At 47.7% G+C, this 26,388-nt stretch overlaps 1 protein-coding gene across 1 annotated transcript; it reads right to left on the reverse strand.

The window, feature by feature from the left end:
• Positions 1-703: 703 nt before the first annotated feature.
• Positions 704-26,388, reverse strand: MAP1LC3B (microtubule associated protein 1 light chain 3 beta). The gene is made up of 4 exons (XM_063945673.1): positions 26,243-26,388; positions 10,487-10,542; positions 2,683-2,789; positions 704-2,358 (listed from the first exon to the last, which is right to left on the reverse strand). The coding sequence occupies exons 1-4, from the start codon at positions 26,280-26,282 to the stop codon at positions 2,187-2,189; spliced, it is 375 nt and encodes a 124-aa protein (XP_063801743.1). The 5' UTR covers positions 26,283-26,388; the 3' UTR covers positions 704-2,186.

Raw genomic sequence — 26,388 nt, forward strand, 5'->3', positions numbered from 1 at the left:
CTCCTGGCTATGCTAGTGCGGTATGTACCACCTGACGTGCCTGCCTGCTACACTGGTGCTATATGTGATACCTGACGCTCCTCCTGGGTATGCTAGTGCGGTATGTACCACCTGACGTGCCTGCCTGCTACCCTGGTGCTGTATGTGATACCCGACGCTCCTCCTGGGTATGCTAGTGCGGTAAGTACCACCTGACGTGCCTGCCTGCTACACTGGTGCTGTATGTGATACCTGACGCTCCTCCTGGGTATGCTAGTGCGGTATGTAACACCTGACGTGCCTGCCTGCTACACTGGTGCTGTATGTGATACCTGACACTCCTCCTGGGTATGCTAGTGCGGTATGTACCACCTGACGTGCCTACCAGCTACACGTGTGCTGTATGTGATACCTGACGCTCCTCCTGGGTATGCTAGTGCGGTACATGATAACTGACATTCTTGCAGGCTTCACTGATGCGGTACGTGACATCTACCATTGATCACATTGGGGGCTATTGCCCGTCCCATAACACCCCTGTCCGGTATTCCCTGAGAGAATGAATGAGCGGACTCCACCAATTTTATCAAACCTCACAGATCTAAGTTTGAATGGTATTGGATATCAGTGAATACAGACGGCTGAAATAAAATGTAGTAACAGAAATATATAGACGTCAAAGACAAACTTATGTAAGTTATATAACGGACTCAGTACTGCAATGATCTTTATAAAAAAAAAAAAAAGCTTTATTTATACAGGAAAACATTAAAAGAACAGAAAGACAGACTAAAATTGAAAACTAAAATTTTGTAAGCTTTGTTATTGAACACAAATCCATAAGGCTAAAAAAATGAAATGTGGAAAACCATAATATCTAAATAAATGTAAGAGCAGAAACTGAGTAATGTATTGCTAAGTGTATTATAAGTTTCTAGATCACCTATCCTAAATAACAAGGTCAGAATGTTGATTAGCTTCGGCCAGTCAATGCCTTATCTTATCACTGGGTCCATAGCTTCTGCATAAAGTACTCGAGCTGCATTGCTGGGTAACCCGCCAGCTTCACTGATCCCTATGTGGTGCTGCACCCAATACAGTAATGAACCCAGGGCTGCACAGTGCCATCTTTTAGTCTGCAGTTTATTGAATTCAATAGATCATTATCACAGGTTTGGATTATAAATCAGAAAGCCAATGGACTTTCAGCAGTAGATGGATTTGCCTATCCCTGGGCTAATTATGTCTTTAAGCATAAAAAAAAGTGTTTTTGGACATTTCCAATGAATGTTGCCACTGAACGCAGGAGCCCCTGCTCTGCCAATCAGCAGCCAGCTGTCAGTAACGGCGCCTGTAGCCTATGTCCACTATCCATGTCTGTATACATGTATAATTATGAATAAAAGCAGGAACCCCGCTAGATACAGCACTAAGTGAAAACCCCTTTGTAAGGAGAAAAAAATAATTACAAAAAAATTGAATAAATGTACATTTAAACATGCCACTTCATAGCATACTGCAAATTCACCCATCCCTCTTACTGTACAAGCGTTAAAACAGAACTAGGAGTCATTTTAATTTAAAAAATCCTCCAAAACCTTTTCATTATCAATACGCCAAAATTGTCTGAGGTGGTCACACCCCTCGTTAGTCAACTGTTAGATACTTAGCACTTATTCTACATAAATACATCATGAACTGACATTTCCGACGGCTCTTTCGGCCGGTCCTTTTGTGTCAACTCAAAGCAACAGCTGTAATGTAAATGTTAACAAAAATAAAACGATAATACGCAACTCAAAAGTCTTGGACAGTATGTGAGCATTCCAATGGCGCACAAGTTACAATGAAAGACCACTGCTGATCACGTAAAAGAGTTTGCCCCGAACCTTGCCGTACAGAGACCATTTGGGCATGGTTATGGAAAAGTCATTTTCAAGCATCGCTCTTGCTACAAAGATCCTTTACATAATGGGGACATGAAATGATCACGTTACACAAGGAATAATATCATTAGGCTTCCTCTGACTTTAGCACATGTATTTTTTAATTTTAAGCAATTATCAAGAGCCATATTAAAATGTATATTTCATGTGTAGCATGAATACATGGATCTATCTTGAGAAGACCTGTAATTTGGTGCAGCTTTCCTCTAAGGAGAAACAACAAATGTCTTCAAATGAAAAACAAAATTGGGGCTGCGTCGTTTATGCGTCTTTCATCCCGAAAGTCTCCTGTGATGCGTAGACCATGTAGAGAAAGCCATCCTCATCCTTTTCCTGCTCGTACACCTCTGAGATGGAGGTACATACACTCACCATACTGTGGCTATTCACCAGGAGGAAGAAGGCTTGGTTGGCGTTGAGTTGGAGACGTCTCCTGTAATGGGACAGGAATGGATAAAATGTATCACCCTTTACATATCCATTCGCCTGCACTAAAGACCTGAAACTTCTATAAATGTGCATCACGTGCAGTCTAGAAACCAGAGAGTGAGATTTTGATTTGTCAGTTTGGTTGCGATTATGAAAGTGACCAGATATTGCTGTACGTTCGTTATATCAATACAAGAACATCCCCCCGGTATCCAGATGATAGGTCGACAATGTATTAGTCAACGCCATGTGGTCAACAGTGCTTAATGTTGACAGGTAGCTGGTTGTCCTTAGCGTCAGACCATTGTGATGGAAAATTGCCTCTTACCGTATAATTTTGATGAGTTCGCTCATATTAACGTGGTCCGGTACTAAGAATTTGGTTTTATCCAACACTGGAAGTTGCTTCTCTCCCTTGTACCTCTCAATGATCACCTGCAGGTAACAATGACATAACAGATTAGCTGCTGAGAGCTGATTACACCACAGGTGTGTGTGCAGAAACTCCGCTTTGCTCTTGGTGGAAATGACCTATTGCTGAGTGGTTTCAAGTAGCACAATCGCAGGAAAACCTACTTATATTAAAATTGGCAACTTGTGTGAATGTTTAAGTTGTATATTAGACTATTACACAGATTCCCAAACGCCTCCATTACAGTTCAGGTTTTAAGGATATCCATGCTACAGGTATTCCTGTCTTTTTATACAATTCTCTTCAAAAGGAGAAGTGACTCCTAAGCAAAGGAATGAAATAGCTTTTTTTTTTTCTTCTCCTTTTGGAGTCGCCTGTGGAAATTACCACAGTCTGCAAAACTCAGATGTGTCTACATAAGGGTGGAAAGATAAAGGTGACGTCACACAGGACAGCTTGTTGCCAGAAACGCAGTCATATGACTGTAGCTGTGGCTTGTAAGATTAATGGCCATCTGGAGAAGGCTGTTATATGATCTCTACAGTCTCAGCTGTCTCCTTCTAGTGTACTGCCACCTCTGTACATGACAGAACCTCATCCTGTGTACCCCTCACATATGTATATGAGGATTCCACCCTGTACAACCCCACCTCTACGTGATAGAACCTCATCCCGTGTACCCCTCACCTATGTACATGAGGATTCCATCCTGTACAACCCCACCTCTACGTGATAGAACCTCATCCAGTGTACCCCTCACCTATGTACATGAGGATTCCACCCTGTACAACCCCACCTCTACATGATAGAACCTCATCCCGTGTACCCCTCACCTATGTACACAAGGATTCCACCCTGTACAACCCCATCTCTGTGATAGAACCTCATCCCGTGTACCCCTCACCTATGTACATGAGGATTCCACCCTGTACAACCCCACCTCTACGTGATGGAACCTCATCCTGTGTACCCCTCACCTATGTACATGAGGATTCCACCCTGTACAACCCCACCTCTATGTGATAGAACCTCATCCCGTGTACCCCTCACCTATGTACATGAGGATTCCACCCTGTACAACCCCATCTCTGTGATAGAACCTCATCCCGTGTACCCCTCACCTATGTACATGAGGATTCCATCCTGTACAACCCCATCTCTGTGATAGAACCTCATCCCGTGTACCCCTCACCTATGTACATGAGGATTCCACCCTGTACAACCCCACCTCTACGTGATGGAACCTCATCCTGTGTACCCCTCACCTATGTACATGAGGATTCCACCCTGTACAACCCCACCTCTACATGATAGAACCTCATCCCGTGTACCCCTCACCTATGTACACAAGGATTCCACCCTGTACAACCCCACCTCTACGTGATAGAACCTCATCCCGTGTACCCCTCACCTATGTACATGAGGATTCCACCCTGTACAACCCCATCTCTGTGATAGAACCTCATCCCGTGTACCCCTCACCTATGTACATGAGGATTCCACCCTGTACAACCCCACCTCTACGTGATGGAACCTCATCCTGTGTACCCCTCACCTATGTACATGAGGATTCCACCCTGTACAACCCCACCTCTACGTGATAGAACCTCATCCCGTGTACCCCTCACCTATGTACACAAGGATTCCACCCTGTACAACCCCACCTCTACGTGATAGAACCTCATCCCGTGTACCCCTCACCTATGTACACAAGGATTCCACTCTGTACAACCCCACCTCTACGTGATAGAACCTCATCCTGTGTACCCCTCACCTATGTACATGAGGATTCCACCCTGTACAACCCCACCTCTACATGATAGAACCTCATCCCGTGTACCCCTCACCTATGTACACAAGGATTCCACCCTGTACAACCCCACCTCTACGTGATAGAACCTCATCCCGTGTACCCCTCACCTATGTACATGAGGATTCCACCCTGTACAACCCCACCTCTACGTGATGGAACCTCATCCTGTGTACCCCTCACCTATGTACATGAGGATTCCACCCTGTACAACCCCACCTCTATGTGATAGAACCTCATCCCGTGTACCCCTCACCTATGTACATGAGGATTCCATCCTGTACAACCCCATCTCTGTGATAGAACCTCATCCCGTGTACCCCTCACCTATGTACATGAGGATTCCACCCTGTACAACCCCACCTCTACGTGATAGAACCTCATCCTGTGTACCCCTCACCTATGTACATGAGGATTCCATCCTGTACAACCCAACCTCTACGTGATAGAACCTCATCCTGTGTACCCCTCACCTATGTACATGAGGATTCCATCCTGTACAACCCCACCTCTACGTGATAGGTGAGGGGTACACAGGATGAGGTTCTATCACGTAGAGGTTGGGTTGTACAGGATGGAATCCTCATGTACATAGGTGAGGGGTACACAGGATGAGGTTCTATGTACATGAGGATTCCATCCTGTACAACCCCACCTCTATGTGATAGAACCTCATCCTGTGTACCCCTCACCTATGTACATGAGGATTCCATCCTGTATAACCCCACCTCTACGTGATAGAACCTCATCCTGTGTACCCCTCACCTATGTACACGAGAATTCCACCCTGTCTGCCGGAACCCCGGCAGCGAGTCCCCTCACAGGCTCGCTGCGCTTGTCACGCTTCGGGCACGGTGGCTCACTTCGCTCGCCACAAGTTATATCCCCACTCTGTTGGTGGTGTGGACCCACCAGCCAAGTGGGAATAACCTGTGGTGGTCGGGATACCGGCCGTTGGTATTTCACCGGCTGTCAGGCGTCTGTCTCCTGAACGCTGGGATCCTGACAGCCGGTATTTTAACTGCATCCTCTCTGTACATGACACAGACCCATCCTGTATACCCCCACCTCTGTACATGACACAGACCCATCCTGTATACCCCCACCTCTGTACATGACACAGACCCATCCTGTATACCCCCACCTCTGTACATGACACAGACCCATCCTGTATACCCCCACCTCTGTACATGACACAGACCCATCCTGTATACCCCCACCTCTGTACATGACACAGACCCATCCTGTATACCCCCACCTCTGTACATGACACAGACCCATCCTGTATACCCCCACCTCTGTACATGACACAGACCCATCCTGTATACCCCCACCTCTGTACATGACACAGACCCATCCTGTATACCCCCACCTCTGTACATGACACAGACCCATCCTGTATACACCCACCTTTGTACATGACACAGACCCATCCTGTATACCCCCACCTCTTCACATGACACAGACCCACCCTGTAGACCCCCACCTCTGTACTTGACACAGGACCCCTTCTGTATACCCCCACCTCTGTACATGACACAGACCCATCCTGTATACCCCCACCTCTGTACATGACACAGCCCCATCCTGTATACCCCCACCTCTTCACATGACACAGACCCATCCTGTATACACCCACCTCTGTACTTAACACAGACCCATCCTGTATACCCCCACCTCTGTACATGACACAGACCCATCCTGTATACCCCCACCTCTGTACATGACACAGACCCATCCTGTATACCCCCACCTCTGTACATGACACAGACCCATCCTGTATACCCCCACCTCTGTACATGACACAGACCCATCCTGTATACCCCCACCTCTGTACATGACACAGACCCATCCTGTATACCCCCACCTCTGTACATGACACAGACCCATCCTGTATACCCCCACCTCTGTACATGACACAGACCCATCCTGTATACACCCACCTTTGTACATGACACAGACCCATCCTGTATACCCCCACCTCTTCACATGACACAGACCCACCCTGTAGACCCCCACCTCTGTACTTGACACAGGACCCCTTCTGTATACCCCCACCTCTGTACATGACACAGACCCATCCTGTATACCCCCACCTCTGTACATGACACAGCCCCATCCTGTATACCCCCACCTCTTCACATGACACAGACCCATCCTGTATACACCCACCTCTGTACTTAACACAGACCCATCCTGTATACCCCCACCTCTGTACTTAACACAGACCCATCCTGTATACCCCCACCTCTGTACATGACACAGACCCATCCTGTATACCCCCACCTCTGTACATGACACAGACCCATCCTGTATACCCCCACCTCTGTACATGACACAGACCCATCCTGTATACCCCCACCTCTGTACATGACACAGACCCATCCTGTATACCCCCACCTCTGTACATGACACAGACCCATCCTGTATACCCCCACCTCTTCACATGACACAGACCCATCCTGTATACCCCCACCTCTTCACATGACACAGACCCATCCTGTATACCCCCACCTCTGTACATGACACAGACCCATCCTGTATACCCCCACCTCTGTACATGACACAGACCCATCCTGTATACCCCCACCTCTGTACATGACACAGACCCATCCTGTATACCCCCACCTCTGTACATGAGTCCCATCCTGTATACCCCCACCTCTACATGACAAAACCCCATTCTATGTTCCCCACCTCTACATGAGGGTTCCATCCTGTATACCCTCACCTCTGTACATGATACATCCCCATCCTGTATACCCTCACCTCTGTACATGATACATCCCCATCCTGTATACCCCACCTCTGTACATGATACATCCCCATCCTGTATACCCTCACCTCTGTACATGACAAAGCCCCATTCTATATACCTCTACATCTGCACAGGAAACAGCCCTATCCTGTGTACCTTCGCCTCTGTACATGACAGAACCCTATCCTGTATATCTCCAATATATCTCCACCTCTGTACGTGACAGCCCCATTCTATGTACATCTCCTGTGTACACCCATCTCTGTACATAATACAGCTCCATCCTGTATACCCTCACCTCTGTACATGATACAGCCACATACTGTATACCCCCACCCCTGTACATGATACAGCCCCATTCTATATACCTTCACCTCTGTACATGACAGAGCCACATCCTATATACCTCCTCTGTACATAATGCAGCCCTACCCTATGTACCTCCACATGATACAGGCCTATCCTGTGTACCCCCAACTCTGTACATAATACAGCCCCATCCTGTGTACCACTACCTTTATACATGACAGAGCCCCATCATGTGAACCTCCTCCGTACATGACAGCGCCCCATCCTGTATAACCCCACCTTTGTACATGGTGCAGCCTCGTCTTGATTACCCCCACTACTATACATGATAAAGCCTTATCCAGTGTACCCCCACCTCTCTACATTACAGAACATCATTCTATGTACCTCCACCTCTGTACATGACAGTGCCCCCATCCTCTATACCTCCACCGCTGTACATGACAGAGCCCTATCCTATATACCGCCACCGCTGTACATAACAGAGCCCTATCCTATATACCGCCACCGCTGTACATAACAGAGCCCTATCCTATATACCTCCACCGCTGTACATGACAGAGCCCTATCCTATATACCTCCACCTCTGTACATGACAGTGCCCCCATCCTCTATACCTCCACCTCTGTACATGACAGAGCCCTATCCTATATACCTCCACCGCTGTACATAACAGAGCCCTATCCTATATACCGCCACCGCTGTACATAACAGAGCCCTATCCTATATACCGCCACCGCTGTACATAACAGAGCCCTATCCTATATACCGCCACCGCTGTACATGACAGAGCCCTATCCTATATACCGCCACCGCTGTACATGACAGAGCCCTATCTTATATACCACCACCGCTGTACATGACAGAGCCCTATCCTATTTACCTCCACCGCTGTACATAACAGAGCCCTATCCTATATACCGCCACCGCTGTACATGACAGCCCTATCCTATATACCGCCACCGCTGTACATGACAGAGCCCTATCCTATATACCGCCACCGCTGTACATAACAGAGCCCTATCCTATATACCGCCACCGCTGTACATAACAGAGCCCTATCCTATATACCTCCACCGCTGTACATGACAGAGCCCTATCCTATATACCTCCACCTCTGTACATGACAGTGCCCCCATCCTCTATACCTCCACCTCTGTACATGACAGAGCCCTATCCTATATACCTCCACCGCTGTACATAACAGAGCCCTATCCTATATACCGCCACCGCTGTACATAACAGAGCCCTATCCTATATACCGCCACCGCTGTACATAACAGAGCCCTATCCTATATACCGCCACCGCTGTACATGACAGAGCCCTATCCTATATACCGCCACCGCTGTACATGACAGAGCCCTATCCTATATACCACCACCGCTGTACATGACAGAGCCCTATCCTATTTACCTCCACCGCTGTACATAACAGAGCCCTATCCTATATACCGCCACCGCTGTACATGACAGCCCTATCCTATATACCGCCACCGCTGTACATGACAGAGCCCTATCCTATATACCGCCACCGCTGTACATAACAGAGCCCTATCCTATATACCGCCACCGCTGTACATAACAGAGCCCTATCCTATATACCTCCACCGCTGTACATGACAGAGCCCTATCCTATATACCTCCACCTCTGTACATGACAGTGCCCCCATCCTCTATACCTCCACCTCTGTACATGACAGAGCCCTATCCTATATACCTCCACCGCTGTACATGACAGAGCCCTATCCTATATACCGCCACCGCTGTACATGACAGAGCCCTATCATCCTATGTACCGCCACCGCTGTACATGACAGAGCCCTATCCTATATACCGCCACCGCTGTACATGACAGAGCCCTATCCTATATACCGCCACCGCTGTACATGACAGAGCCCTATCATCCTATATACCGCCACCGCTGTACATGACAGAGCCCTATCATCCTATATACCTCCACCGCTGTACATGACAGAGCCCTATCCTATATACCGCCACCGCTGTACATGACAGAGCCCTATCATCCTATATACCGCCACCGCTGTACATGACAGAGCCCTATCATCCTATATACCTCCACCGCTGTACATGACAGAGCCCTATCCTATATACCGCCACCGCTGTACATGACAGAGCCCTATCATCCTATATACCGCCACCGCTGTACATGACAGAGCCCTATCATCCTATGTACCTCCACCGCTGTACATGACAGAGCCCTATCCTATATACCACCACCGCTGTACATGACAGAGCCCTATCCTATATACCGCCACCGCTGTACATGACAGAGCCCTATCCTATATACCTCCACCGCTGTACATGACAGTGCCCCATCCTGTATACCTCCACCGCTGTACATGACAGAGCCCTATCCTATATACCGCCACCGCTGTACATGACAGAGCCTTATCATCCTATATACCGCCACCGCTATACATGACAGAGCCCTATCATCCTATGTACCTCCACCTCTGTATATGAGCATTCCATACTGTATAACCCCCACCTTTAAACATAATGCAGCCCCATCCTATTTACCCCTCACCTCTGTATATAACAGTGCCTCATCCCGTATACCTTAACTTCTGTATCTCTAACTCTGTACATGGTGCAGCCCCATCCTGTATACCCCACCCTTTGTACATTATACAGCCACATCCTGTATACTTCCACCTTTGTACATGATGCAGCCCCATCTTATGTACCTATTGCATTCACTGAAAGTGAGAACCGTAATGCCATTATCATTTGTTCCCTGTTACGCTGAATGTCTATGGATGTTATGGTACAGAACAGTACTTGCTGTGTGTATACAGATATGGCGGTAGGGTATCACTCACCGGGATCTTGGTTGGATGTTGCTCCCTTATTATTCGCACATCTTCCACTCTTTGCTCTACAAAAAAAAATATATATATTATTAAAATGGAAAGGCAAAGTCTTTAAAAAATATTTGTTTGTAACTGTGCTTTCCCCCCTTATTTCCTGGGTATCCGGTCTCTAGGTCGACCACTATTGGTCGACGTGCATTAGGTCTACAGGGTTTGTAGGTTGACATGTTCACTAGGTCGTCATGTTCTAGGTCAACATGAGTTTTTCATAATTTTTTTAACTTTTTCAAACTTTACGATCCACGTGGACTACAATTGGGAATGGTAACCTGTGCCGAGCGAAGCGGTAGCGGAGTGAGGCACCTTGCCTGAAGCATGGTGAGCGGACACTATGCACTAATTGGGTTTCCCGGTCACTCTACGAAGAAAACACAATTTTTTTTAAAAACCTCATGTTGACCTTTTGTCATGTCGACCTATTTTGGGCATCTACTTTGTTACTATAGACCAATAGTGGTCAACCTAGACACTGTCGACGTAAGTGTGGTAGATCCTATGAACCACACCCATCTCCTGCAGATTATCTATAGAGGGTTATGGTGGCTGCCTTCTCTCAAACATGGCACAAGTGCAGCCTCTGGGTCTAGTCTTGCGACCAGGAACCATTCTTGTTGGCTTCCTTATCCTGCTACTTCTACATTCCAACAGAGTGCTTTGTTACTGATCTGGTGCACTCAGCACCTCCACCTCACAATGGAGAGTCATGTGATGTCACTAGATGATACCCCTCCTTCCCCAGATCAGGTCTTTTCTGCCACCCTGAGGTAATAGGTCCAGGTAAGCTGAAGTCAATAGCTGTTCTACCAGTTAAACTTTATATTGGATCCATAACACAGGGGGCTCCTGTAGGCCCCAGACCTATATACGTCAAAAATAAAAGGCATTTCTGTTTCTCTCCAACATAAAATGTTATTCTTTCACAGATGGAATACTACCTGCAATGTTTCTCAAACCTGATCCCCGTGCAAATCTAACAGTGTATGTTTTCCAGATCATCTAGCTGGAGCACAGGTGTATTAACCACTTAACTAGCTAATATTTTTACCAAAAAATGTCCCCAAAATGGTGGATTTTTTATTATGTTATTATAAAATTCCGTAAATATTCGCTATTGAAACCTGATTTAAGCTGGACATACGCTATACAATTATCTGGCAGACAATCTGCCAGATCTGGCTAATTGGAATGAAAACCTGGTAATGGATTATTTGCTACCAAACACTGGAAAATGAACAAAACCTGTCTGTGATTTAACCAATTTGCATGAGCAAAAGTTTTTGTTCATTTTCCAGTATAGTGTATAGTGTATGCCCAGCTTAAGCAGGAAGACGCTCTTCTCTGTGGCCAGGGCGGGAAGACGGGGCTGAGGCAGATCTGAAGGTGCAGAGGGGCCAGCACCGCTGGAAGATTACAGCAGCCGCCGGTCGGAGTTTTTGACACAGTCGCATAAGATGCAACTGTGTCAGGGAAGGGGTTAATCAGCTATGACAATAGATCTACAGGTGGTAATAATTATTCCTGAGGATATCTTGAAAACATGCACTGTTAAACAGTGAAATTGGAGGGCACATTTTGCCTAAGTTTTTAAACCTATATTTATTAATACATGCCGCCTTTGCAAAGACAAGAACAGATGTTTGCTTGGGCACAGGGAATAAAAAAAAAAAAAAAAGGTTCTTCCTGGTTAATCCGATGTATCACAAAAACAAGAAAGTGGGTAGGTCTGGTCACTGGGGTACACTGAAGGAATGGGATGCGTTTAATTTGCCAGCTGTCGGAATCCCGGCGGTCAGGGTACAGACGCCGGAATCCCGCCAGCCGAAAATGCCGTCAGCCGGAATCCTGGCGCAACAGGACTATTCCCACTCGTGGGTGTCCACGTCACCCATAGAGTGGGAATAGATCCTGTGACGAGTGCAGCGAGCCTCACAAAGGGGACTCAGTGCGTGCCTCGCTGCCGACATTCTAGCGGGCAGGATGCCGCTGTCGGATATTGACAGACGGCATCCCATCCGCCGGTAAATCATACTGAATCCCAAGGAATATGCTCTCATTGTGTAGTGGCAATCACACAATTCTTCTTCATATAGGAGAAATATATCAGTCACGTTAATGTTTAATAATTAAGTTTTAATGAAGCAAAAACTGAAAGATCATAGAGACAACAATACTGGGGGGGGAGGGGTTTCCACTCGTCTAGTAAAAACCTCAAACATCCATTATTTATATCCCCAGCACATGTCACCTGGCATTGTGACATAAATATTCTGTAGTGCTGTAGAGAAAGGGTTCCCTGGGATGACCGGGTGTGGTTCGTTTTATCGACAGTGTCTAGGTCGACAATGTTTAGGTAGACAACTATAGGTCGACAGTCACTAGGTCGACATGGATGGAAGGTCGACATGTGCTAGGTCGACAGGTCTAAAGGTCGACATGAGGATTTTTATTTTTGTCGTTTTCTTCGTAAAGTGACCGGGACCCCCAATTAGTGCACCGCGTCCCCTCGCTTCGCTCGCCATGCTTCGGGCATGGTGCCTTCGCTCCGCTGCCGCTTCGCTCGGCACACTTTTCCGTTCCAATCGTAGTCCACATGGATCGTTAAGTATGAAAAAATCCCCCCCCCCCAAAAAATGTGAAAAACTCATGTCGACCTTTAGACCTGTCGACCTAGCACATGTCGACCTAGAAACCCTGTCGACCTTCCATCCATGTCGACCTAGTGACTGTCGACCTATAGTGGTCGACCTAAACATTGTCGACCTAGACACTGTCGATCTTCAGACCGGATCCCGGATGACCTGCATTGTGAATTTACACACCAATACCAAAGCAGGGACGCACTGCTCACAAAGGCTTAACAACGCCTAGAACATCTTAATGTTACAAAAAGTGATCGCAACATTTAAGGGAAGGATTCAGCATGCAGAAAAAAAAAAATCAAAAAAAAATCCAGCCTTACATAATAGGAATGACACAGCAGGAAACTATTTGTTTCCACTATGTTGTCTAATGGGTGTACAGAGAATTGTCTGGTTTTGCTAATGGTACAAGATCTGTTTCACACTGGGTTAATGTGATGTGCCCTCAATTTTTGATACATTGGGGGCAATGCAATTGTTTGCTATATTGTCTAAATGGATGTCTTGAGTTGTATAATGCATTAGTGTCTAAATGTCAGTGTAACAACATTAAACATTCAGCAATACCGCCTCACACCAAGAGGGAGTGCCGTAGTGCAGAATATCCGTGTTTCTGTTACAGTAATAACAAACTCTATGGACAGTAGTAGGTTTTTGCTTCCACAGGCCACCGGTGGTACTGCAACCAATCTGCTATAAACGTGAATTGTATTTTTGTGATGTATCATTATTACCAGTTATTTATATAGCGCACACATATTCCGCCGCGCTTTACAGGGAATATTTGCCCATTCACATCAGTCCCTGCCCCAGTGGAGCTTACAATCTAGATTCCCTATCACATGTACACACAGACGCATTCACTAGGGTTAATTTTTGTTGGGAGCCAATTAACCTACCAGTATATTTTTGAATTGTGGGAGGAAAACGGAGTACCTGGAGGAAAGCCACGCAAGTACAGGGAGAATATACAAACTCCACACAGTTAGGGCCATGGTGGGATGTAACTTTATAAAAGTAGTCTATCCCGCTAACCGTTTGAGTGCTAGCCCACTTATGACTGCTTCTACTCCAGCTAACAGATTACAAATGATTGCACAGAAATTTTATAGGCCCTACACACTCGCCGATCCGCCGCCGAGCTGCCCGACGGTGGATACGGGCGACCCGGTGGCGGGGGGGGGGCAGTGACGGGGGGGAGTGAAGTTACTTCACTCCCCCCCGTCACACGGCTCCATAGAACTGCAGGCAAATATGGACGAGATCGTCCATATAGGCCTGCATGCACAGCCGACGGGACACCGGAGATGAATGAGCGCGGGGCCGCGCATCGTTCATCGCTGGAGCCTCCACACTGCACGATATGAACCTTATCTAGTTCATTAATGAACGAGATCGTTCATATCGTGCAGTCATGTCGGCCAGTGTGTAGGGCCCATCACATTTGTACAAACCATATATTTGCCAACTGTCCCTAGAGGGTCCAACTGCACGGCAGGACTCCAACCCTTTAAGCTTGAAATAATAAGAATTTACTTACCGATAATTCTATTTCTCGTAGTCCGTAGTGGATGCTGGGGACTCCGTCAGGACCATGGGGATTAGCGGCTCCGCAGGAGACAGGGCACAAAAGTAAAAGCTTTAGGATCAGGTGGTGTGCACTGGCTCCTCCCCCTATGACCCTCCTCCAAGCCTCAGTTAGGATACTGTGCCCGGACGAGCGTACACAATAAGGAAGGATTTTGAATCCCGGGTAAGACTCATACCAGCCACACCAATCACACCGTATAACCTGTGATCTGAACCCAGTTAACAGCATGATAACAGCGGAGCCTCTGAAAAGATGGCTCACAACAGTAATAACCCGATTTTTGTAACAATAACTATGTACAAGTATTGCAGACAATCCGCACTTGGGATGGGCGCCCAGCATCCACTACGGACTACGAGAAATAGAATTATCGGTAAGTAAATTCTTATTTTCTCTGACGTCCTAAGTGGATGCTGGGGACTCCGTCAGGACCATGGGGATTATACCAAAGCTCCCAAACGGGCGGGAGAGTGCGGATGACTCTGCAGCACCGAATGAGAGAACTCCAGGTCCTCCTCAGTCAGGGTGTGCCCCTGACCAAGTATTAGCTCGGCAAAGTTGTAAAGCCGAGACCCCTCGGGCAGCCGCCCAAGATGAGCCCACCTTCCTTGTGGAATGGGCATTTACATATTTTGGCTGTGGCAGGCCTGCCACAGAATGTGCAAGCTGAATTGTACTACACATCCAACTAGCAATCGTCTGCTTAGAAGCAAGAGCACCCAGTTTGTTGGGTGCATACAGGATAACAGCAAGTCAGTTTTCCTGACTCCAGCCGTCCTGGAAACTATATTTTCAGGGCCCTGACAACATCTAGCAACTTGGAGTCCTCCAAGTCCCCAGTAGCCGCAGGCACCACAATAAGCTGGTTCAGGCGAAACACTGACACCACCTTAGGGAGAAACTGGGGATGAGTCCGCAGCTCTGCCCTGTCCGAATGGACAATCAGATATGGGCTTTTTTGAGACAAACGCCGCCAATTCTGACACTCGCCTGGCCGAGGCCAGGGCCAACAGCATGGTCACTTTCCCTGTGAGATATTTCAAATCCACAGATTTGAGCGGTTTAAACCAATGTGATTTTAGGAATCCCAGAACTACGTTGAGATCCCACAGTGCCACTGGAGGCACAAAAGGGGGTTGTATATGCAGTACTCCCTTGACAAACTTCTGGACTTCAGGAACTGAAGCCAATTCTTTCTGGAAGAAAATCGACAGGGCCGAAATTTGAACCTTAATGGACCCCAATTTGAGGCCCATAGACACTCCTGTTTGCAGGAAATGCAGGAAACGACCGAGTTGAAATTTCTTCATGGGGCCTTCCTGGCCTCACACCACGCAACATATTTTCGCCACATGTGGTGATAATGTTGTGCGGTCACCTCCTTCCTGGCTTTGACCAGGGTAGGAATGACCTCTTCCGGAATGCCTTTTTCCCTTAGGATCCGGCGTTCAACCGCCATGCCGTCAAACGCAGCCGCGGTAAGTCTTGGAACAGACATGGTACTTGCTGAAGCAAGTCCCTTCTTAGCGGCAGAGGCCATGAGTCCTCTGTGAGCATCTCTTGAAGTTCCGGGTACCAAGTCCTTCTTGGCCAATCCGGAGCCACGAGTATAGTTCTTACTCCTCTACGTCTTATAATTCTCAATACCTTGGGTATGAGAAGCAGAGGAGGGAAGACATACACCGACTGGTACACCCACGGTGTTACCAGAACGTCCACAGCTATTGCCTGAGGGTCTTTTGACCTGGCGCAATACTTGTCCAGTTTTTTTTGTTCAGGCGGGACGCCATCATGTCCACCTTTGGTCTTTTCCAACGGTTCACAATCATGTGGAAGACTTCCCGATGAAGTCCCCACTCTCCCGGGTGGAGGTTGTGCCTGCTGAGGAAGTCTGCTTCCCAGTTGTCCACTCCCGGAATGAACACTGCTGACAGTGCTATCACATGATTTTCCGCCCAGCGAAAAATCCTTGCAGTTTCTGCCATTGCCCTCCTGCTTCTTGTGCCGCCCTTTCTGTTTACGTGGGCGACTGCCGTGATGTTGTCCCACTGGATCAATACCGGCTGACCTTGAAGCAGAGGTCTTGCTAAGCTTAGAGCATTGTAAATTGCCCTTAGCTCCAGTATATTTATGTGGAGAAAAATCTCCAGACTTGATCACACTCCCTGGAAATTCTTTCCCTGTGTGACTGCTCCCCAGCCTCTCAGGCTGGCCTCCGTGGTCACCAGCATCCAATCCTGAATGCCGAATCTGCGGCCCTCTAGAAGATGAGCACTCTGTAACCACCACAGGAGAGACACCCTTGTGCTTGGAGATAGGGTTATCCGCTGATGCATCTGAAAATGCGATCCGGACCATTTGTCCAGCAGATCCCACTGAAAAGTTCTTGCGTGGAATCTGCCGAATGGAATCGCTTCGTAATAAGCCACCATTTTTCCCAGGACTCTTGTGCAATGATGCACTGACACTTTTCCTGGTTTTAGGAGGTTCCTGACTAGCTCGGATAACTCCCTGGCTTTCTCCTCCGGGAGAAACACCTTTTTCTGGACTGTGTCCAGAACCATCCCTAGGAACAGCAGACGTGTCGTCGGAAACGGCTGCGATTTTGGATATTTAGAATCCACCCGTGCTGTCGTAGAACTACTTGAGATAGTGCTACTCCGACTTCCAACTGTTCTCTGGACCTTGCCCTTATCAGGAGATCGTCCAAGTAAGGGATAATTAAGACGCCTTTTCTTTGAAGAAGAATCATCATTTCGGCCATTACTTTGGTAAAGACCCGGGGTGCCGTGGACAATCCAAACGGCAGCGTCTGAAACTGATAGTGACAGTTCCGTACCACGAACCTGAGGTACCCTTGGTGAGAAGGGCAATTTGGGACATGGAGGTAAGCATCCTTGATGTCCAGGGACACCATATAGTCCCCTTCTTCCTGGTTCGCTATCACTGCTCTGAGTGACTCCATCTTGATTTGAACCTTTGTATGTAAGTGTTCAAAGATTTCCCATTTAAAATAGGTCTCACCGAGCCGTCTGGCTTCAGTACCACAATATAGTGTGGAATAATACCCCTTTCCTTGTTGTAGGAGGGGTACTTTGATTATCACCTGCTGGGAATACAGCTTGTGAATTGTTTCCAATACTGCCTCCCTGTCGGAAGAAGACGTTGGTAAAGCAGACATCAGGAGCCTGCGAGGGGGAGACGTCTCGAATTTTCAATCTGTACCCCTGGGATACTACTTGTAGGATCCAGGGGTCCACTTGCGAGTGAGCCCACTACGCGCTGAAACTCTTGAGACGACCCCCCACCGCACTTGAGTCCGCTTGTACGGCCCCAGCGTCATGCTGAGGACTTGGCAGAAGCGGTGGAGGGCTTCTGTTCCTGGGAATGGGCTGCCTGCTGCAGTCTTCTTCCCTTTCCTCTATCCCTGGGCAGATATGACTGGCCTTTTGCCCGCTTGCCCTTATGGGGACGAAAGGACTGAGGCTGAAAAGACGGTGTCTTTTTCTGTGACTTGGGGTAAAAAAGGTGGATTTTCCAGCTGTTGCCGAGGCCACCAGGTCCGATGGACCGACCCCAAATAACTCCTCCCCTTTATACGGCAATACTTCCGTGTGCCGTTTGGAATCTGCATCACCTGACCACTGTCGTGTCCATAAACATCTTCTGGCAGATATGGACATCGCACTTACTCTTGATGCCAGAGTGCAAATATCCCTCTGTGCATCTCGCATATATAGAAATGCATCCTTTAAATGCTCTATAGTCAATAAAATACTGTCCCTGTCAAGGGTATCAATATTTTCAGTCAGGGAATCCGACCAAGCCACCCCAGCGCTGCACATCCAGGCTGAGGCGATCGCTGGTCGCAGTATAACACCAGTATGTGTGTATATACCTTTTAAGGATATTTTCCAGCCTCTCAGCTGGCTCCTTGAGGGCGGCCCTATCTGGAGACGGTACCGCCACTTGTTTTGATAAGCGTGTGAGCGCCTTATCCACCCTAAAGGGTGTTTCCCAACGCGCCCTTCTGGCGGGAAAGGGTATACCGCCAATAATTTTCTTTCGGGGGAAACCCACGCATCATCACACACTTCATTTAATTTATCTGATTCAGGAAAAACTACAGGTAGTTTTTTCACACCCCACATAATACCCTTCTTGTGGTACTTGTAGTATCAGAAATATGTAACACCTCCTTCATTGCCCTTAACATGTAACGTGTGGCCCTAAAGGAAAATACGTTTGTTTCTTCACCGTCGACACTGGAGTCAGTGTCCGTGTCTGTGTCTGTGTCGACCGACTGAGGTAAATGAGCGTTTTACAGCCCCTGACGGTGTTTGAGACGCCTGGACAGGTACTAACTTGTTTGCCGGCCGTCTCATGTCGTCAACCGACCTTGCAGCGTGTTGACATTATCACGTAATTCCTTAAATAAGCCATCCATTCCGGTGTCGACTCCCTAGAGAGTGACATCACCATTTCAGGCAATTGCTCCGCCTCCTCACCAACATCGTCCTCATACATGTCGACACACACGTACCGACACACAGCACACACACAGGGAATGCTCTGATAGAGGACAGGACCCCACTAGCCCTTTGGGGAGACAGAGGGAGAGTTTGCCAGCACACACCAAAAACGCTATAATTATACAGGGACAACCTTTATATAAGTGTTTTTCCCTTATAGCATTTTAATATATATATACATATCGCCAAATAAGTGCCCCCCCTCTCTGTTTTAACCCTGTTTCTGTAGTACAGTGCAGGGGAGAGCCTGGGAGCCTTCCCACCAGCATTTCTGTGAGGGAAAATGGCGCTGTGTGCTGAGGAGAATAGGCCCCGCCCCCTTTTCGGCGGGCTTCTTCTCCCGTTTTTCTGAGACCTGGCAGGGGTTAAATACATCCATATAGCCCCCAGGGGCTATATGTGATGTATTTTTAGCCAGAATAAGGTACTATCATTGCTGCCCAGGGCGCCCCCCCCCCAGCGCCCTGCACCCTCAGTGACCGCTGCTATGAAGTGTGCTGACAACAATGGCGCACAGCTGCAGTGCTGTGCGCTACCTTATGAAGACTGAAGAGTCTTCTGCCGCCGGTTTCTGGACCTCTTCACTTTTCGGCATCTGCAAGGGGGTCGGCGGCGCGGCTCCGGGACGAACCCCAGGGTGAGACCTGTGTTCCGACTCCCTCTGGAGCTAATGGTGTCCAGTAGCCTAAGAAGCCAATCCATCCTGCACGCAGGTGAGTTCACTTCTCTCCCCTAAGTCCCTCGTAGCAGTGAGCCTGTTGCCAGCAGGACTCACTGAAAATAAAAAACCTAACAAACTTTTACTCTAAGCAGCTCTTTAGGAGAGCCACCTAGATTGCACCCTTCTCGGCCGGGCACAAAAATCTAACTGAGGCTTGGAGGAGGGTCATAGGGGGAGGAGCCAGTGCACACCACCTGATCCTAAAGCTTTTACTTTTGTGCCCTGTCTCCTGCGGAGCCGCTAATCCCCATGGTCCTGACGGAGTCCCCAGCATCCACTTAGGACGTCAGAGAAAGTGGGATTTGTAGTGAAGTTCCTTGAAACCGATTCAGCAGCTAAGTGTCCATAGAAAAGGAATAAAGTGTAACCTTTCACAACACACAGAGGCAGCCATTTTGTGGACTGAACAAACAGTCATTAGAAGGCAGCCTATCATATTTTCAGGAACAACGGACACCACTAAACAAGGCGGAGATGGACATCTTGTGGACTGAACCACAATTCAGTAGCAACCTATCAATTATTAGTTAATTGACAGGTTCCATTCTCATGAACAGTGCACAAACTCACAAAACGGCTGCATCCACTATTTAGCGCCAAATGTCTCAATGATGTCACTGGCTTCTGAGGTCGCATATGACTGCATCCTCACGTCTACTCACACAACAAAATGCTACAGCTATGTCGTGTTCCTGGTTATTAAAAGGCTGGGTTCAGTCTACAAAATGGCTTCCAGGTGCAAATACATAAAACTGGCAACATGGCACTTTACATTCCTGCATGTCCCGTTAATGGAGTGTTCTGATTAGTTTACTTTACTTGTCTATGTATACATGTAAGGTTCTAGGAAACGGGTGGTCTTCAGTTTGCCGGCTGTCGGGATCCCGGCGCACAGTATACTGGCGCCGGAATCCCGACAGCCGGCATACCGACACTTTATCTCCCTCTTGGGGGTCCACGACCCCCCTGGAGGGAGAATAAATAGCGTAGAGCGCCACCGTGCCCGCAGCATGGCAAGCGCAGCGAGCCCGCAAGGGGCTCATTTTCGCTCGCCACGCTGTCAGTATGCCAGCGGTCGGGATTCCGGCGCCGGTATGCTGGTCGCCGGGAGCCCGGCCGCCGGCATACAATACTACACCCCTAGGAAACTATGGGGGTGATTTATCAAAACTTGGAGAGCGATATAGGCCCAAATGTATTAAGCCTTAACAGGAGATGAAGTGGAGACGGATAAAGAGTGATAAATAAACAGCCAATCCGCTTCCTAACTGCCATGTCACAGGCTGTGTTTGATAAACGACAGTTAGAAAGCTGATTGGCTGGTCATTTATCACTCTTTATCCGTCTCCTCTTTATCTCTTGTTAAGGCTTAATATATTTGCGTCCTGGGTACCAACCAATCAGCTTCTAACTGACATTTTTCAACCACAACCTGTAACATGGCAGTTATTTAGCTGTCTGGTTAGTATTTGATCCATACTTGTCAATATTGCTGCCCCCTCTTCTGGGAGGTGGCAGCCTGGACGGCGTACGGAGGGGGGGGGGCGTGTCCGGTAGTGAGGGGGCGTGGTGGCCTTAAAATTGTCATTGTGCTCCGCCCTCCGCTATTCTTCAGTGCCGAGGAAATAGGTGGAGCTATGATGACGTGATTCTGCGTGAATCGCATCATCAGGTCCCCCTCAGACCGCCCATTAGTGCTCCGATGTTGGCGGCCAAGTGGGGAGTGCGGGAGCTGGTGGCAGAGGCAGGGGACTTGCTGACCTTTTTGGGGGGCCGGGAGCGCAACCCGATTTTCGGGAGCATCCCAGCCATTCCGGGAGGGTAGGCAAGTATGACTTTATCTCTATCCACTTTATCTCCTCCAAGCTTGGATAAATCTCCCCCTAGTTTCTAGAACCCTACATGTATGTATGTATGTATGTATGTATGTATGTATATATATTTATTTATTTGTTGAAGACTGAAAGTGTGTTCATGGTCTTTGATGATATTTCAGTGGCATTATAACTTGTTACAAGAAAATATCTTGTTTTTAACGCTTACAGTCAGGGATTGTGTGATATACTGTCTTCTCTGTGGACGAGGGCCTCTTACCCCGAGCCTGTCTTTCTATCCTGCATTATTTCCACCGTCAATACCAGAAAAACTCTGCTAGCTTCTCAGTTGGGCTGTTATGATTCCCCTGAGCCTGCGCCACAGTCTGCGAGGCCATTAGAAAAAAATGCTGTATGAGAGGAAGTGTAAGTGCTCTGCCCCTGTTCTCATCCTGTAACCAGAAGAGATATTAATGTTACCCTGTCCCTTGGTGCAAGTGGAGCCCCCTCCCCAGACTGCTGCCCCCCACTCCCACCCTGCCATGAGCACCACAGCAACCCCTTGTGGAGATAGGGTGACACAACCTGAAAGACCCCTATCTGCCCTGTGTCCATAGAAGCCCTGCTGTATTGTACCAACAGATCTCAGTCTGTGTGTACAACGCTCGCTCTCCAGGATACAGAACCAATCAGAAGGTTCCTTGTTCTAGAACGTTACTTGTGGTCACTGACATTCCGGAGGGCTCAGTGATGGTGGCACGCGCTACTCAGAAAGGAGCCTGCAGAACTGGTCCGTTGCCTGTTTCCCACCATCCAATCGTACATGTCTGAGCAGGTGTAGAGCGCACTGGTATATGCTGGCGCTCTATAAATGTTAATAAATAACAAACGTTTGTCTCCTAAATGTAGTTTCAAATATAAGTGGATTAATGCATTGGGTTTGTTCAACCGTACCGTAAAATCTACATTCTTGTGAACTTTTGTTTGATAAACATTGGTGTGTTGTGATACAATGTATACGGACGGCACGTGACGGAAATTTGTACTGTGGATGAGTGCTCTCTGCTGAGTAAAGGTGCTAGCTTTCACTTTCTGTATTATAGGTTTGCTCTGGTTACACAATGGCCACACTAGGGATTTCCTAATGTGTTACTAATGCGTTCCATTCTATTGTCACCTGGAAATTGAAAACAGAATAGTCTGTCCCCCCTTCTGGTGTATATGTCTAATGATGTGACCTCTCTCCGAAAGAGCACAATATTGTTACCTTACTTATACACAGTATATATAAATGGCACCTTACTTATACACAGTATATATAAGTGGCACCTTACTTATACACAGTATATATAAGTGGCACCTTACCTATACACAGTATATATAAGTGGCACCTTACCTATACACAGTATATATAAATGGCACCTTACTTATACACAGTATATATAAATGGCACCTTACTTATACACAGTATATATAAGTGGCACCTTACTTATACACAGTATATATAAGTGGCACCTTACCTATACACAGTATATATAAGTGGCACCTTACCTATACACAGTATATATAAGTGGCACCTTACTTACACACAGTATATATAAGTGGCACCTTACTTATACGCAGTATATATAAGTGGCACCTTACCTATACGCAGTATATATAAGTCGCACCTTACTTATACGCAGTATATATAAGTGGCACCTTACCTATACACAGTATATATAAGTGGCACCTTACCTATACACAGTATATATAAGTGGCACCTTACTTATACACAGTATATATAAGTGGCATGACCACCACTAGTGATGCATTGTCAGCGTTACTCATTTGTACACTACAAGATTTTTGGCCCAGCTACAACAACTGATTACACTGGCAGTGCCCAACATTGATGTTATAAATACAGCCCTCTCCTACTTCCTTGCTAGCTATAACTAATCAACAAGGCAATAAAAACAACAGCTTTTATTATTATTATTAAACCATATGTAAGCTACCTTAAGGTGGGTACACACTGGTAGATATATCTATGGACGGATCGGGCAGTGTGTTGAGCATACACACTGCCCGATCCGTCGTGGATGACATCATGAACTGGGCGGGCGTGTACACACGCCAGCCCAGTTCAGCTGTCAATCACCGCCGGCCGCTGCAGCATAAGTACGGGCGGCCGGCTGGTCGCCCGTACACACACAGCGTTGCGCCAATATATCGGTAGATATATTGGCCGTCGGCTGTGCTGCGGGGCCAACACGATATGTCTCTGAACGATGGAGTTCACAGACATATCACCCGTACACACTGGCCGACGGACCAGCGATATATCAGCCGTTCAATAGAACGGCCGATATATCGGTCAGTGTGTACCCACCTTTACATAGGTGCCCAGTTGGCCTGTCCATTAAATGTAGTCCTAATGACACTATACATGGGTCTTCAACCTACGGCCCTCCAGCTGCTGTGGAACTGCACATCCCAGCATGCCCTGCCACAGTTTTGCTATTAAGGCATGCTAAAACTGAGCAGGGCATGCTGTGATGTGTAGTTCCACAACAGCTGGAGGGCCACAGGTTCAAGACCCATGATCTAGTACGTCAACATCGCATTCAGCTGCTTGACTGTTGTGATGTCATTGTACGGAACTGGCACTTCCACAATCCAGTCCTGGTCCTGATTGTACATTCATACTGAGCTGTCATTATGCAATTAGCCAAAACCAATAGCACGGATCACTTTCCTGCCTGATGAGGATGGCACTAGGCTAATTGAAGGATATGTCCTGAACACTGGAGTCCTTTGTGTGCTGCAGAAAAGACATGGCTCGGCCTGAACGAGGTAGAGCTGCCAGGGCTGGTGTCAAGTGAACCAGAGGAAAAAAGGTCAGCAATTGTCTTATTACAGCAACAACAGACCCAGCTGCCATGCTAGTGAGTGATTATTACATGGGTACCGCACCAATACACACCATGACATGCTATACAGATGCATTACAAACACTTGTTTCATTTAGATATGAATTGAATACAGCCAGTTCTGTGCTCAGGTTTACAGGCGCTGTCGGGCTGCGTTGGTCCCCTTCCTGCAAGACATACATCAGTTGTAGGATGTGGTTTATAAGACTCCCAACAGCAAAAAAAAAAAAAACTGCATGAAAACACTGCATGATGACTTCATCCCAGCAGCATGCAACAGATGACGTTTAGTCTACTGCCAGTCACCGTCCTGCAATACCATGCAGAGGCTGATCTGGGCCTAGCCCGTGGGATCTGCAACAGTGCTGCTTGGAAAAGCTCCATGCAGAGCAGATGTTGGAAATTCAGCTCCCACCATCCCCTGTAGAGTTGGTGTTCTAGGGTTATATTATGTAGAGCTGTGAGGAGAGAACAGACAACACGCCTCACCCCCCTGCCTCAGCACAGCAACCTAGGCAATCGCCCAACAAAACCGCACACCGAAATACATTATCCCAGATTATGTTCCCCCAGCCTACGGCTCCCTGACACACTCGCACAGGGAGGGACAGACTGCTTCACACCTCTCCAGGCACAGTCATAAGCCTACAGTGTTCCTCAGGCTGTCATAACAAATAAGGAGACACAACAAGCACTATGGCCGGATTCTCCAGTCTGTGTCTCCATCCATCCTCACAGGCCTAAATCCACCTCAATCAAGTGACCTGGAAAATGCCCAGGCCTGTACCACTTTCAGTATGTGTTATGGCACAGTGACGGCAGATTATTGCCTGGGGTCACATATGTTTCATCATATTACCTATGCTCTCTATAAGCCCCTACAATATATGTACTAATGTCACAGAACTAAAACCTGCCAATGGCTAAGTTCATGCTGTGCCCTGGGATGGGGGGTATTATTAGGGGCACTTGGTAATGTATGTAATGTGTTTGCCCATCTCCCAGCTCTGCAGTGCCTGCTTGCTGGTATAGAAGATCTTGTCCTCTATCCCTTGGATATTATTACACAAGGCCTGGGGAAGACGGGGGGTGGGGGTGTACTATATCCACCTGTACCCCACTTATTACCCTTGGACCCAGTACACCAGTAGCCCTGCAGCTTTCTTGCCCCGCTATTAATAGAACACCTGACCTACCCCCCATATATCACCTTTAGGAGGGGCATTAATAACCACATCATGGGCAGGCATACAGTCACCCTGGTCTCAGATCCAATGTAACACAGTAAGAGCAACAAAGTATCAGCCACACCGCAGTATGGGTAAGGGGCAGATATAATATACATGTATAATGCCACCACTGAGTATTATTCCCGCAGATCTTTTGCCATCTAACCCTTCCAGCACCCTGGACACAACCCAAGGGCTCGGTAGGGCAGGTGGCTCGGTCCCCGGGGAGCAAAGGGGCGCCTCCCAGCTGGTGCAGCGACTTACCTAGAGTCCTTCTCTGCTTGAAGGTCTTCTCTGACGGCATGTTCCCCGCTGCGATGTGAGCTGTGCCCGGATAGGAGCCGCTGCCTGTGTCCCCCGAGCTGCGCTGCTGTCTGCAAATCCTGTCCCAGCCTCCCAAAAACAAAAAC

The sequence above is a fragment of the Pseudophryne corroboree genome, chromosome 11, assembly GCF_028390025.1.
Source record: "Pseudophryne corroboree isolate aPseCor3 chromosome 11, aPseCor3.hap2, whole genome shotgun sequence".
Taxonomy (NCBI): domain Eukaryota; kingdom Metazoa; phylum Chordata; class Amphibia; order Anura; family Myobatrachidae; genus Pseudophryne; species Pseudophryne corroboree.

Excerpts from the sequence above, each read along its gene's own strand:
- MAP1LC3B (XM_063945673.1), bottom strand. The coding sequence starts at position 26,282 with ATGCCGTCAGAGAAGACCTTCAAGCAGAGAAGGACTCTAG. Across the intron at positions 10,543-26,242 it reads CAAGCAGAGAAGGACTCTAG|AGCAAAGAGTGGAAGATGTG; the intron begins GTAAGTCGCTGC and ends TTTTTTTTGTAG. Across the intron at positions 2,790-10,486 it reads AACATCCAACCAAGATCCCG|GTGATCATTGAGAGGTACAA; the intron begins GTGAGTGATACC and ends TGTTACCTGCAG.